This window comes from Callospermophilus lateralis, chromosome 11 (assembly GCF_048772815.1).
Source record: "Callospermophilus lateralis isolate mCalLat2 chromosome 11, mCalLat2.hap1, whole genome shotgun sequence".
Lineage (NCBI taxonomy): Eukaryota > Metazoa > Chordata > Mammalia > Rodentia > Sciuridae > Callospermophilus > Callospermophilus lateralis.
The window spans coordinates 22680229-22692875 of NC_135315.1; the positions used below are offsets into that span (position 1 = coordinate 22680229).

At 52.5% G+C, this 12647-nt stretch overlaps 2 protein-coding genes across 2 annotated transcripts in view; one reads left to right on the forward strand and one right to left on the reverse strand.

Moving 5' to 3' along the window:
• The window catches only part of Rpl19 (ribosomal protein L19), a 67052-nt gene that overhangs the window by 7409 nt on the left and 46996 nt on the right, over nt 1–12647 (reverse strand). The gene's annotated exons all lie outside the window — the stretch shown is intronic.
• Nucleotides 1–12647, forward strand: part of Cacnb1 (calcium voltage-gated channel auxiliary subunit beta 1) — a 19743-nt gene continuing 7096 nt past the window's right edge. The window contains 11 exon segments of the mRNA XM_076869514.1: nt 1–290; nt 2803–2889; nt 5892–6011; nt 8570–8692; nt 9223–9359; nt 9567–9643; nt 10024–10178; nt 11243–11323; nt 11971–12029; nt 12217–12326; nt 12480–12631. Coding sequence (XP_076725629.1) covers nt 207–290; nt 2803–2889; nt 5892–6011; nt 8570–8692; nt 9223–9359; nt 9567–9643; nt 10024–10178; nt 11243–11323; nt 11971–12029; nt 12217–12326; nt 12480–12631 — 1185 coding nt within the window. The 5' untranslated portion in view covers nt 1–206.

Here is a 12647-nt window from a genome sequence, read left to right on the forward strand (position 1 = left end):
GGCGGCGGCTGCTGAGGTAGAAGAGAGAGCCCGAGCAGGGAGCGAGGCTAGGCATCGAGCGGGCAGCCGAAGGCCCTGCTGGGCGGCTGGACCCGGTTCTGGCTGCGCTGCGCTGCGCTGCTCTTCCCTCGGCTCCGACGGCCTCTCCTATGCACTGAGGGCGCCCGGCTGGGCCGGGCCGGCGGCGGGAGGGGAGGCTACTCTCCATGGTCCAGAAGAGCAGCATGTCCCGGGGCCCTTACCCACCCTCCCAGGAGATTCCCATGGAGGTCTTTGATCCCAGCCCACAGGTGAGGCGTGGTGCCGGCCCGAGAGAAGAGGGCCGCTCCGCGGACCTTGGGGTCGGCTAGAGGGACCATGGAAGGAAAGGGTTATATGCCCGGCGCCGAGGGGAGAGGGGTGCTCGCCCCCCCCATTCTTGCGGGTTAATGATTGGCCCGGAGTTGGGCTGTGGTGCTGGGAGGGTGCGGGTGGGCTGCCTGTCACCCTCGCCTCCTCTCCCCCGCGTCACGGTCCCTGCTGCTCGGGAACCGGCTCCAGTGGCTGAGGTGGGGGGTGTTGTTTGGGGGATCTGGGCCTTGAGAAGGGGAGGTTGAGGGAGGCTAGAGATCGACCAGGCAAGGGGGGCGACGCGGAGCACGTTTGGGGAAGCCGGGCGGGGGTGGGTGGGGCGGGGGTGGCACTGGGAGATGGCCGAGGCAGTGGTCAGAGGGCGGTGCCAACAGGCCTTCCAAGCCTCAGACCCTGGTCCTTGAGGGTGTAGAAGGGCCCATTCTTGGCCCAAGGACCCCTCCAGCCACCTCACTCCGTCCTTGTATTGGACCAGTTACCCTCTTCCGGACACCCACGTTGGCTTACCCCTCCCCCGCAGCCCCGAAAATGCCTCCAAAGTTTGGAAAGTTGGAAGGATGCCAACTCACTGTCCTGGAGGGGAGGTAGCTGTTTTAACTGGAGGAGGGGGTCTGTTGCCCCATGCACTCGCACACTTTCCCATGCCCCTGTGCTACTCTTAGATTCCCATAGAGTGACCAGCACAGTCTGGGGTGGTCCTGCCAAGGCATTTCTCTAGGACATGTCCTTCCCCAAGGATGGCATTAACTCTTGTATTGCTGTGGCCAACCTGGAGCAATTGTAACCACCATGGAACTGTGGTTGATGGGTGTGTAGGGGGGTCAGGTCAGACCTAAAAATACCTCTGTTCTCCACCCCAGGCCCCTTGGAGCCTGGGAGGCAGCTGACTAGGGCCTTCCTTTCAGCTGTCCCCTGTCCCTCTGAGCGCCACTCCCTTTACCCAGCCTGAGATGGTAGTGGTAGTGTGAAAGTCTGGGATTCACTGCAGAATCTTCTTAGGTTTGTAGGGAACTGCAAAACTACTTTGGGTATATGTCCAGTTTGAAAGAAAAGGAGGGGAGGGAAGACCCCGGAAGGACTTCCCAGGTGTCCTGTCCCATCATCCATCCTTCTTGTACCAAGATCCACAGAGCCAGAGCATGGAGTCTGGTCTTGGCTCATCTAGGTTCTTTGGCTTAAGAAAGTCTGGGGGCTGAGGTTATGGCTCATTGGTAGAGCTCTTGCCTAGCATGCGTGAGGCACTGGGTTCAATCCTCAGCACCACATAAAAATAAATGAAGGTATTGTGTCTATCTACAACTAAATTTTTTTTTTTTTTTAAAGAAAGTTTGGGATGGAATCTGGGGGCAGCAGCTTGGAGATCTGAGCCCTCCATCCTGCCCATTCTGGATTGGACTGGGGCCAAGCATTTATGTTGCATTGGGAGGGTAAAGAAACAACTCCCTCTTAGGAGACTCAAAACACCTGAAGCCTTAACCTGAATGTGTGGCCCCCTGACTAGGAGGTGCACCCCACCCAGACCACCAGTTCAGTCAATGAGGCCACCAGCCTATTACCCCTGGGACCTGTGGGACTGTGTCCTAGGCTTGCCTTGGGGAAGGGCCAAGGAGCCTTTAGATTGATATAGTCAGGTTGCTACCAAGGGTATGGGGCATGGGCAGTGGCAGCTGGAGGGTAGAGTGGATCTCTCTTGCCCCTTTGGGTAGGGGTGTGGCCACTGATTGTGAGGGAGGTAAGCTGAGAAAAAGACCCCCCAGGGCAGAGGGGGGAATGGGGAACAACACTGACTCCCATGAAGGCACACCACAGTTGGGTTTGGATGTTTAAAAATATGGTTCCATGCTTCTTCCCCCTTCCCCAGAAATCTAGCTCTGGGTCTCTAGGAGCTCAGAGAAGCCATCTCCTCCCTACTCCGGGAAGGGAAGAGTTGGGCTCAAGGGAGAAGCCCTGCTGGGCCCTGGGTTAGTGATCCCTCCTCTCTCTGGAGGCCTTTGGCACTCTCAGACCCCTCAGCTCCAGCTGAGGGGGTGTGGGAAGGAACTTCCCTAGTTCTCTCCGCCCCCCAGCATTGCAGGCAGCCTCTCCCTTCCCTGGAGGCCTCTGCAGCCTGCCCAGCATCTTAATTAGCTTTGCTGCCTAATGAACCTCCCGCTTTTCAGGCCTCCCATTCCCCAGCCTCTACGTTGGTTTGGGGGGTTTCTGTGTGTGCCCCTAGGCTCTTTGCACTGTTCCCTAGGAGTGACTGTGGTCTGGGCTCTCTTAGTGGGATGGGAGACCTTCTCTCCCCTCGGGCTGTACCACCTCCAGAAGATGATACAGGGGAATGGGGGAGGGGCTGTGCGGATCAGAGAACAATATTCCCAAGACTTGGCAGTAGCTCTGGATCTGGTGGTTTGAGGGTTGGGAAAGGTCCTTTATGATTCCACTCTTGTTCTTTCCTGGCCTCTCCAGGGCAAATACAGCAAGAGGAAAGGACGGTTCAAACGGTCTGATGGGAGCACTTCCTCAGATACAACATCCAACAGCTTTGTCCGGCAGGTAATGGGGAGGCTGGGCTGAGAGGAGGGAGGTGGCTGACTGGTGGAGGCCAGCATTGGTGAGCTGGTCTGCGGCTTTCTCTAGGCACCCTTCTCTGTGTAGTTTGTCACCTGCCTGGAACCAGCCCAAACACCCTGACTTCCCATGACCTCTCCTGGATATGCTGGCAGCTGCACCCACTGCTTCAGCCCCCGCCCCCGCCCCGCCCCTCCCCCAGCACCAAGCACCAGCCCCTGCTGCCTGCCTGCGTCATCTCATTCAGGGACAGCCTGGCCTGCCTCCTTCTAGCTTGCTTCGGGCTGTCACCCACTCCCCCTGCCGGCTGTCTGCTTCCACGTCCTCCCCCAGAATCTGTGACAGGGTGGGGTGGAGACAGGTGCTAGAAAATGAGGAGCTAGGGCAGTTGGGTCCTTGAAGCCTTGTTTAAGTGGGGGTTAGAGAAACAAACTCCCCACATCCAAACGAGGCTCTCTTTAATATTCAGAGAGAAAGTGTGATGGGGATAGGCAGGAGGTGTTTGATTTTAGAGAGGACTGTGGCCCAGCACCTGTGACAGAAGGGGGATAACTGAGAAGAGCTTGCTGGGTCTGCTGTGCTTGGCCAGGAAGCTGACACTCTCCTCTTTTCTAATTTTCAACCCAGGCCATCTTAGGCTCAGGGAGAGGCAGTGAGGGAGACATGTGGTTGCTATGACTACTGAGTATCTCAACAAAGCCTGGTACCCAAAAAAGGCGAGAGGGGCTTGGAATCAGACAAGGGAAGGAGTGTGTTAAAGAGAAAACAGGCAGGGCACGTGAGGGCAGAGGGCTGCAGGGAGGAGGAGTTCCTTGGAGGTGAGTCTGCTTGGGGCCGGGAACAAGAGGATAGTGGCAAGCAGATTTACCATAGATTGGAGTAGACTCTTCTTTTTTATTCTTCCATCTCTACCCTTGACATATATGAGCCCAGGCCTGATTTGAGCCCAGGCCTGATTTGGGAGATTCAGAAGGGAGGCCTTCATCCAAGCATCTCCTAAGTACACATATGGAAAGTCCTTTCTTCAATTGCTCTTTCATCCCTCCTGTTGCAGAATTGGGCCAGGGTCAGGACTGGAAAGAATGATTCTGTGCTTTTGTTGCCTCTCTTGGCAGACGAGAGCTTAGTTCCTTCAGTATTTAGTTAACCAAAGGGGTCAGACCCCAGTTTCTAATACTTCCTCCTCTCAGCTCCCAGTCTGACCCCCAGTAGGTGGCGGGAGTGGGGGGGGCAGTCCTTGCCACATCTCTGAGCTAAATATACCCTAGCAGTTTGCACATGTAGCAACTCTGCTTGTAACCTGAGCACCCTGGGGGGACGGGCACTTTGGGCCACCCCTTAAGCCGGTGGGGCCGGGCACTGAGGGCGCCGGGATGGAGGCGCCCAACCGGACCCTTGTGGTGGTGAGCTGGGATGGGGTGAGGTAGTGGGTGGGTAGAACAGCCCTTCAGGAAACCTGGTAGGGGGCCTCTGGGCCAGTCTGTCTCCTCGCCTCCTCATTATTTACTGTCTCCCACCATTTCTGGAGAGTGTGTATGTGTGTGTGTGTTTGTGTCAGTATTTGTGTCTGCAGGTGCCTTGGGGTCAGTGAGTACCTCTCTGACCGTCCATCTGCTTCTGTTTCTCTGCCTCTCTGGGTGTCTGTCTTCTTCACCGAGTGCTCCCATCGGGAGGGATGGAATGGTGGCTAAGCCGCTTTTCCCTCTCCCTGGTTTGTGTCTCTTTCTCAGCTGCTGTTTAGTGACTCTCCATCCCCAGGCAAATCTCCCATTTTCATGATTTGACTGGGAAAGGGGTGGGCACCTGTACCAGCTATGATGAGGGATTTCTGAGGAGATATAGGACTTTGTCTTCATTCTTTCCTGGGTCCCCTCCATTCCATGCTAACAGACATTCCCAGCCAAGTGACCTTTCATGCCCTCGGGAAAAGTCCCTCATATCTCTGCAATCTTGCTCTTTCACATTCTCTCCCACTCTGTCAGCAGCATTCCGGAAGTCACATACAAATCTATAGTCCTGTCTCCTGTCCTCACATGACTCCCATCTTCAGGGACCCAGACCTAAGGTGGCTCCCTGGGTGCACTTGGTTGTGCATTGCCAGCACGTGCCATAGAATACACCTTCCCAAACATTCTTGCCCTCGCACTTCCGGTGTACTCATGAATCAGCATGTTCATGACCTGTGCTGCTAGGTCTGTATGGGCTACCTGTGTCTCACATATATGTGTGCACCCCTAGAGGAGTCCCTTGTGCCCTGGATTGGTCAGTGTGGTCAGAGCCAGCTTCCTGGCACACCCAGACTTCTGAGCCTGCCTTAACCCTGGAGCCTGGATAGGAAAGTGCCTGTTCCATATTCTGCTCTTAACTTGGTGCTTCTGCCTGTGCCACCCCAGAAATCTTGCGTTCTCTTCTGTATCTTAGCGGAGGTGGAGGGTCAGCTTTGAGTGGGGTGGCCTGATTCAGGCAGTCCCAACTAGGGCCAGGAGGTAGGAGTTCTGTCCTTACCTACTCTTTAGCAGAAGGTAGGCAAAATATTGTTGACCCCGTCACGCTGAGCAGGCTGCCCACTGGCAGCAGTGCAGAGAGCCAGGCCTTAGCTGGTGGCTGCAGTCCCTGGGAGGAATGCCACTGGGCTTCTGCTGATTCTTCTCAGCAGTGATGCTGGGGGCAGGGCAGGAAAGGAGGAGCAGGGAGTGGAGACTCATCCCCTGGCATTTCTCCCCTGTGCTGTGCCCCTATCAGGTTCCCACCCCTCCCAGGACTCCAAGCAGCTGTCCTTAGACATGCCTTAACCCTCTGCTTGCTGCTGTCACTCTTCCTAGGACCTATAAACCTTGGCCCCACCCCTCCACCCTCATACTACCTTCTAGGTTTGTGGCATCACACTGGGCCTCAGACCTCCATGATGGGTGGCACCTTCAGCCCTTCCCGAGCCCAAGGGCTAGGAGAGAGAGCATTGGCCCTGAGCCGGCCCTGTCTGCTTTCAGGGCTCAGCAGAGTCCTACACTAGCCGCCCGTCAGACTCTGACGTGTCTCTGGAAGAGGACCGGGAAGCCTTGAGGAAGGAGGCAGAGCGCCAGGCGTTAGCTCAGCTTGAGAAAGCCAAGGTGAGAAAAGATGCGGGAAGGGACTGTGCTGACATGATTTCTCCCACACCTGGACCTCAGAGAGAGAGCTGGACAGACCCCGGGTCAAATCTTAGCCTGGTCCCTGCCAGCTGTGTGTCCTGGGATCTCAACATACCCCTGTTCTTCCCCTGTAAAATGTGGGCTATAATACCTGCCTCCTTACACAGTAGGAGAAGTGCCTGATAATGTTTCCACAGGATAGGAGCTTGACAAGTGCTGAAAATGTCTGCTTCTCCTGGGCGGGGTGGCTCACAAGAGTAATCCTAGCAACTTAGAAGTCTGAGGCAGGTGAATTGCAAATTCAAAGCCAGCCTCAGCAGCTTAGTGTGACCCTTCCTTTAAATAAAAAAAAAAAAAAAAAAAAAAGAGGGGGTATAGGACTGGGGATGTAGCGATGTAGCTCACTGATAGAGAGCATCTTTGGGTTTGATTCCCAGTACCATGAATGAATGAATGAATGAATGAATGAATGAATGAATGAATGAATGGAAAAGAAAAATATCTACTTCCTGGAATCAAATTTCCTGAGCTGGAATCTCAGCCCTGATTTTTTTTTTTTTTTTTTTTTGGTACTGGAGTACTGGAGATTTAACAGAGGCACTTTGCCACTAAACTACATCTCCAGTGCTTTTTATTTTGTATTTTAAGACAAGAGAATCACTAAGTCACAGGGACTGACCTCAAACTTGTGATCCTTCTGCATCAGCTTCCCAAGTGGCTGGGATAACAGATGTGCATCACTGTACCCAGCTTCCTCCCTGACTCTTAATTGCTGTGGATATTAAGCAAGCCACTTCTTTTCTGATTTTCAATTTCCTTTATTCATTAAAATAAAGATAGTTCTTTTTGCCGTATTTCTTTGCTGCCATAATGGTGCATGTGAATGTCCTGGCCATTGCTCTTGGGAGCATCAACAATGTCGGAAAGAAGGAAATGCTAGATTCTTATTAGGTCCTGCTTCAAGGTCATCTTCTGATTCCTAACCATGGTGATGAAGTAAGTGTGGTTATATTGGAGAATAAAAATTATTGATGACCATGGAACTAGGAAGACTGTGAACCCCCCACCCCACCCAAGGCAGGTTAAACAGGTGTGGAGTGGTTGGCCTCAGATTCAGTGTATGGCTCAAAGATCTAGAAAGTGGCACAGTGGTGTGTGTCTATAGTCCTAGCTATTCAGGAGGCTGAGGCTGAAGATCATTTGAGCTCAGGTGTTATAGGCTAGCCTGGGCAACATTGCAGAACTGTCTCGAAAAGAGAAGAGAGGAAAGGAGAACAATGGCAGCATGATCTGCTTTCATCAGTTTGATTTCGTTGTTCTGATAACCTCAGCTGATATCCTGGACCACAAAGGCAAAAACACATAGAGGGATTCTTTTTCTAGGGATGAAATACATACATATAAAAATAAGTTAATTAAATGAAGATAATAATGATAATTCATAGGAATTTTGTGATGAGTAAATTAAATAATGCATGTGAAACCTATAACAGTACCAGGCAACTAAGCAGTAGTGACTGTCATTATTATTATTTTTTTTAATAAGTAAGTCACTGAGCCTAGCCTCAGTTTGCCTTTTTTTTAAACATATTTTTTTTTTAGTTGTAGGTGGACATAATACCTTTATTTTATTTATGCATATGTGGATCGAATCCAGAACCTCACACACATTAGGCGGGCGCTCTACTGCTGAGCCACAACCCCAGTCCCTCATTTTTACTATTATTATTATTATTATTATTATTATTATTATTATTATTATTTGATGGTTTTGGGGATTAAATCCAGGGACACTTTACCACTGAGCTACAATCTCAGCCCTATTTATTTTTTCTTTTGAAACAGGGTCTTGCTAAGTTGCCAAGGCAGGCCTTGAATCTGCCATCCTCCTGCTCAGCCTGCTGAGTTGCTGGGATTGCAGGTGTGCACCACCAAGCCTGGCCTTGCCTTTCTTTTTTTATTGTAAAAGTTAGCATACATTTATAAATTATCCACCATATATATGTATGTGTGTGTGTGTGTGTGTGTGTGTATATATATATATATATATATATATATCTTTTTTTCTTAGTTGTAAAGAGAGACACAATATCTTTGTTCTATTTATTTCTTTTATGTGGTTCTGAGGATCGAACCCAGTGTCTTACAAGTGCTAGGCAAGTGCTCTGCCACTGAGCTACAATGCTAGCCTCTACTTATTTTTTCTTTTTGGTACTAGGGTTTGAACCTAGGGATACTTTACCACTGAGCTACATCCAGCCCTTTTTAATTTTTCTTTTCTTTCTTTCTTTTTTTAATTTTGAGACAGGGTCTTACTAAGTTGCTGAGGCTGGCCTCAAACTTGCAATCCTCCTATCCCAGACTCCTAAGTTGTTGGGATTTTAGGTGTGCACTGCCATGCCTGGCTCTTCCAGTATACATTTTAATGAGCAAGTCACAAAGCAAACATTAGTGTAATTCCCACTCCTGGCAGGAAGTTGTATAGTACATTATGGTTCAACCCTCTGGTGTCACCTTCCCTGGTGTGTTTCCTCTAGACCAAGCCAGTAGCATTTGCTGTGCGGACAAATGTCGGCTACAATCCATCTCCAGGGGATGAGGTGCCCGTGCAGGGAGTGGCCATCACCTTCGAGCCTAAGGACTTCTTGCATATCAAGGAGGTGGGGAGAGTGCTTGGCATCTGGTGGGAGGGCAAGGTATAGGTACCAGGAGAGGAGCAGCCGGAGCTCCAGTGGGGAAGAAAGCCTTCTGAGTTGAGCAGAGCTGGGCTGAATCTGCCGTGTGACCTTAGATAAATTTCTCCACCTTTCTGAGCTGCTAATTTTTCATTGTCAAATAGGTGGTAATACTTAGGTCATGAGGCTGATTTATCATGAGGTCTATGACTAGAGTAACAGTGTATCAGGGCCTGTGAATGTGCATTTACTCCTACTCTCTGTCTACAGCAGGGTGGTCCCAGGGAGGGAGGGAGTGGGGGACTCTCACCTCCTCTCTAAGGGAAGGATAGTCTGTGGCCAGAGAGGATGCTGGTCTCAAGAGTTATCTTGAGACTTTAGAGGGTGGACATCTTTGAGGGTGCCATCCTCCAGTAGGGTCAGCAAATCTGGGGGGTTCCTACAAAGGGTGACTGCTGTCTTGCGCCTCCAATCCCCCTTTTGCTCTCCCCCACCCTACCTGCTGTTGTTTTCAGAAATACAATAATGACTGGTGGATCGGGCGCCTGGTGAAGGAGGGCTGTGAGGTTGGCTTCATCCCCAGCCCTGTCAAACTGGACAGCCTACGCCTGATTCAGGAACAGAAGCTTCGCCAGAACCGCCTCAGCTCCAGGTACGTGGCAGGGGGTGGCTGCTGCAACCTCAGGAGAGGCCCTCAGCCAGGACTAGGCCTCAGGGCTGACTTTAGCCTTGAGGGCACAGAGCTATCACCACGGGGGCTGGAAAACTCCAGAGAGTGCAGCTTGTACAGGACAAGACTCCCCCATTTCCACGCCCACCCCTTTGCTCACCAGCTCCGTTTGCCTCCCTGCCTACGCAGCAAATCAGGTGACAACTCCAGTTCCAGTCTGGGAGACGTGGTGACTGGCACCCGCCGCCCGACACCCCCTGCCAGTGGTAAGAGCTGCTGCCATCCCTGGGGTGGGGGGAGTTTCTGGGGGTGGTCTTCACTGTCTGGCCCTCTTCTCCCTGTATAGGGGCACCCCAATTCTGAGTCCCCAAAACACATGCAGTAGTACTCCCTCTATGAACAATAGGGTATCGTACAAGCTGGGCCTGTCTTGTCTCTCCTCTCCCCTTTCTTTGGTAGCTCCATCTCTCTACCTGCCCCCTACCCACCGCCCCTGACCCCATTCATTTCTCCCAACCCTGTTCCATTCACCTCTTCTTCTTTCTTTTCTCCCCATCCCCATCCCTGTGTTCTGTACTGTGTCTCCACGTCCATCTCACTCCTCTTCTCTCACCTCCTTCCTCCCTCTCTTCTGACTCCTGTCCAGGTAATGAAATGACTAACTTAGCCTTTGAACTAGACCCCTTAGAGTTAGAGGAGGAGGAGGCCGAGTTTGGTGAGCAGAGCAGCTCTGCCAAGACTAGTGTTAGCAGTGTCACCACCCCGCCGCCTCATGGCAAACGCATCCCCTTCTTTAAGAAGGTAATTCTTGCTGGGTTCTTAAGAGGGGATGGTCAGGGCCCAGCTTTTTGGCAGAGAGAGGGGGCTGGGGTGGGTGCAGATACTGTGCAGCCTGTCCTGTGCCTCAGAGCTTCCCGTGGATCTGGAGAGGTGTGTGCAATGGGCACATCCCTCTCCACACACACCCCACCCTGGCCCACCCCCAGGGAGGGCTGGTTGTTACCCTTGGAAGGCTGTCCACCCTGAGGAAGCAGGGTCTGGTGGTAATGAATCCTGACCTTTGCCCTCATTACCAATGGAATGGAATATTCCAACGGATGCCCCCGCTCTGGCTTCTGAAGAGGAAAATGGAATGATGTTCCTTCTTTGCCCTTTTCTAATTCTGTTGGTGGGCACATGAGGGATCCACTGACTGCTTGGCAAGATAGTCAAGGGAACCCTTAAAATGGACATGTACATGTGCATCGGGGGCCGGAGGTGGGCACCACATTAGTGGCTGCCACTTTCTCCAGTTCTTTTCCAAGACTCAGAAAGGGGGGTCTGATCATTACTGAGTCCCTTGGACTGCCCGTCAGTCCTGCTCCAACCCTGGTCCAGGACTACCTCTGGCTTCCCCTTGGCATGGGGTCCTGTCCCCTCTCTCTGGCTCTGTCTGTCACTAACACGCATGCCCTGTTATCTCTCCTCGTCTGCCCGCTCTCCCTTCCTCTCTTGTCCTGGCTCCTTCCTTACCCTCTGCCCCTGCCTGGGTGCCCTCCCCTCTCTCCTCCCCTCCCCTCTCCTGGCAATCTCTGGACCCAGCCAAACAGAAGCAGAAGTCGGTGAGTATCACAGCTTTCTGTGTCCCCCCTCGCACACCCGGGATGAGCTGGGGGGCCTTCTAACACCCGTTCGTTCCCATATCTGCCTCCCTTTCCCCACCCTTCCTGGTTCTCCATGGCCATCCCTATCCATCCCTGCCCTGATCCCCACATCTGGGCACTGGGACCAGGGGGAGGAAAGGATGCATGGGGGAAGCTTGGAGGTTGGAAGAGAGGGTCTGATGTCACCTCTACTCTGGGATTTCCCCTCCCTGCTTCCCTCAGACAGAGCATGTGCCCCCTTATGACGTGGTGCCTTCCATGAGGCCCATCATCCTGGTGGGACCGTCGCTCAAGGGCTATGAGGTAGGAACCCAAGAGGGGAGTGGGCCCGGAGAAGCCCAGACCTCCAGAAAGACACCATAGGAATATCTTCAGACTACAGAGAGGTCCCCCAGAAGGGCCCAGATCCCCAGGGTGTTCTCTCCAGAAGGCTATAGACCTTCAGAGAAAAATCTCAGAGGAGCCTGACCCATGGAGGACCCATTCAGAAGGGCCCAGTTCCCTGAAGAAATCCCTGGAGAACCCTCCCAGAGACCCACCTTAAAGGATTTTTGGAATCAGAGATTGCATAGGAGGCCCCTCAGAGTCAGGGAGCCCTCCATAGAGGTCCCTTCATCTCTGGAATTTGAAAAGAAAATAAAAAGTAAGGGTACAAATGCCCAGCAGCTCAATCTTCTGAGCAGGTTCTTTTTGGGGGGTAGCAGGGATTGAACTCAGGGGACTCAACCATTAAGCCACATCCTCAGCCCTATTTTGTATTTTATTTAGAGACAGGGTCTCACTGAGTTGCTTAGTGTCTCGCAGTTGCTGAGGCTGGCTTTGAACTAGGGATCCTCCTGTCTCAGCCTCCCGAGCCACTGGGATTATAGGCATGTGCCACCTTGCCCGCCTCTGAGCAGCTTTAAATGCCTGAATTCTCTTCCATCCTTCCTCCAAACATCCAACCCCAGGTTACAGACATGATGCAGAAAGCTTTATTTGACTTCTTGAAGCATCGATTTGATGGCAGGTAAGACCCAGAGAACCATCTATCCACACCCATTGTGGCTCTCTGTGCTGGGAGGAGTAGGGTATCTTGAAGGACAATCTTAGGACTCTTGGCCTGAGGGACACTGGGCAGGCCTAAAGTCTGAAGAGTGGGCAAGACATTCTAGCCCACCCTGGCTCCTGACTCCCTCCTCCTTCCCGTCCCCCAGGATCTCCATCACTAGGGTGACAGCTGACATTTCCCTGGCCAAGCGCTCAGTCCTCAACAACCCCAGCAAGCACATCATCATTGAGCGCTCCAACACACGCTCCAGCCTGGGTGAGCTGGGTCTGCCTTCTGTACTCCCCGCTTCTGGGCTGCACTAGGGTAGGGTGAGAGGTGGTGGGTGGAAGGACTAGAAGTGTTCCCTCCATCCACTGCTTCCTGGGGGCGGCCTTACATTCCCCCTCCCGATGCCTTGGTGCCCCCAAGCTGAGGTACAGAGTGAGATTGAGCGGATCTTCGAGCTGGCTCGGACTCTTCAGTTGGTGGCTCTGGATGCTGACACTATCAACCACCCAGCTCAGCTCTCCAAGACCTCGTTGGCCCCCATCATTGTTTACATCAAGATCACCTCTCCCAAGGTGGGTGCATGGTTTA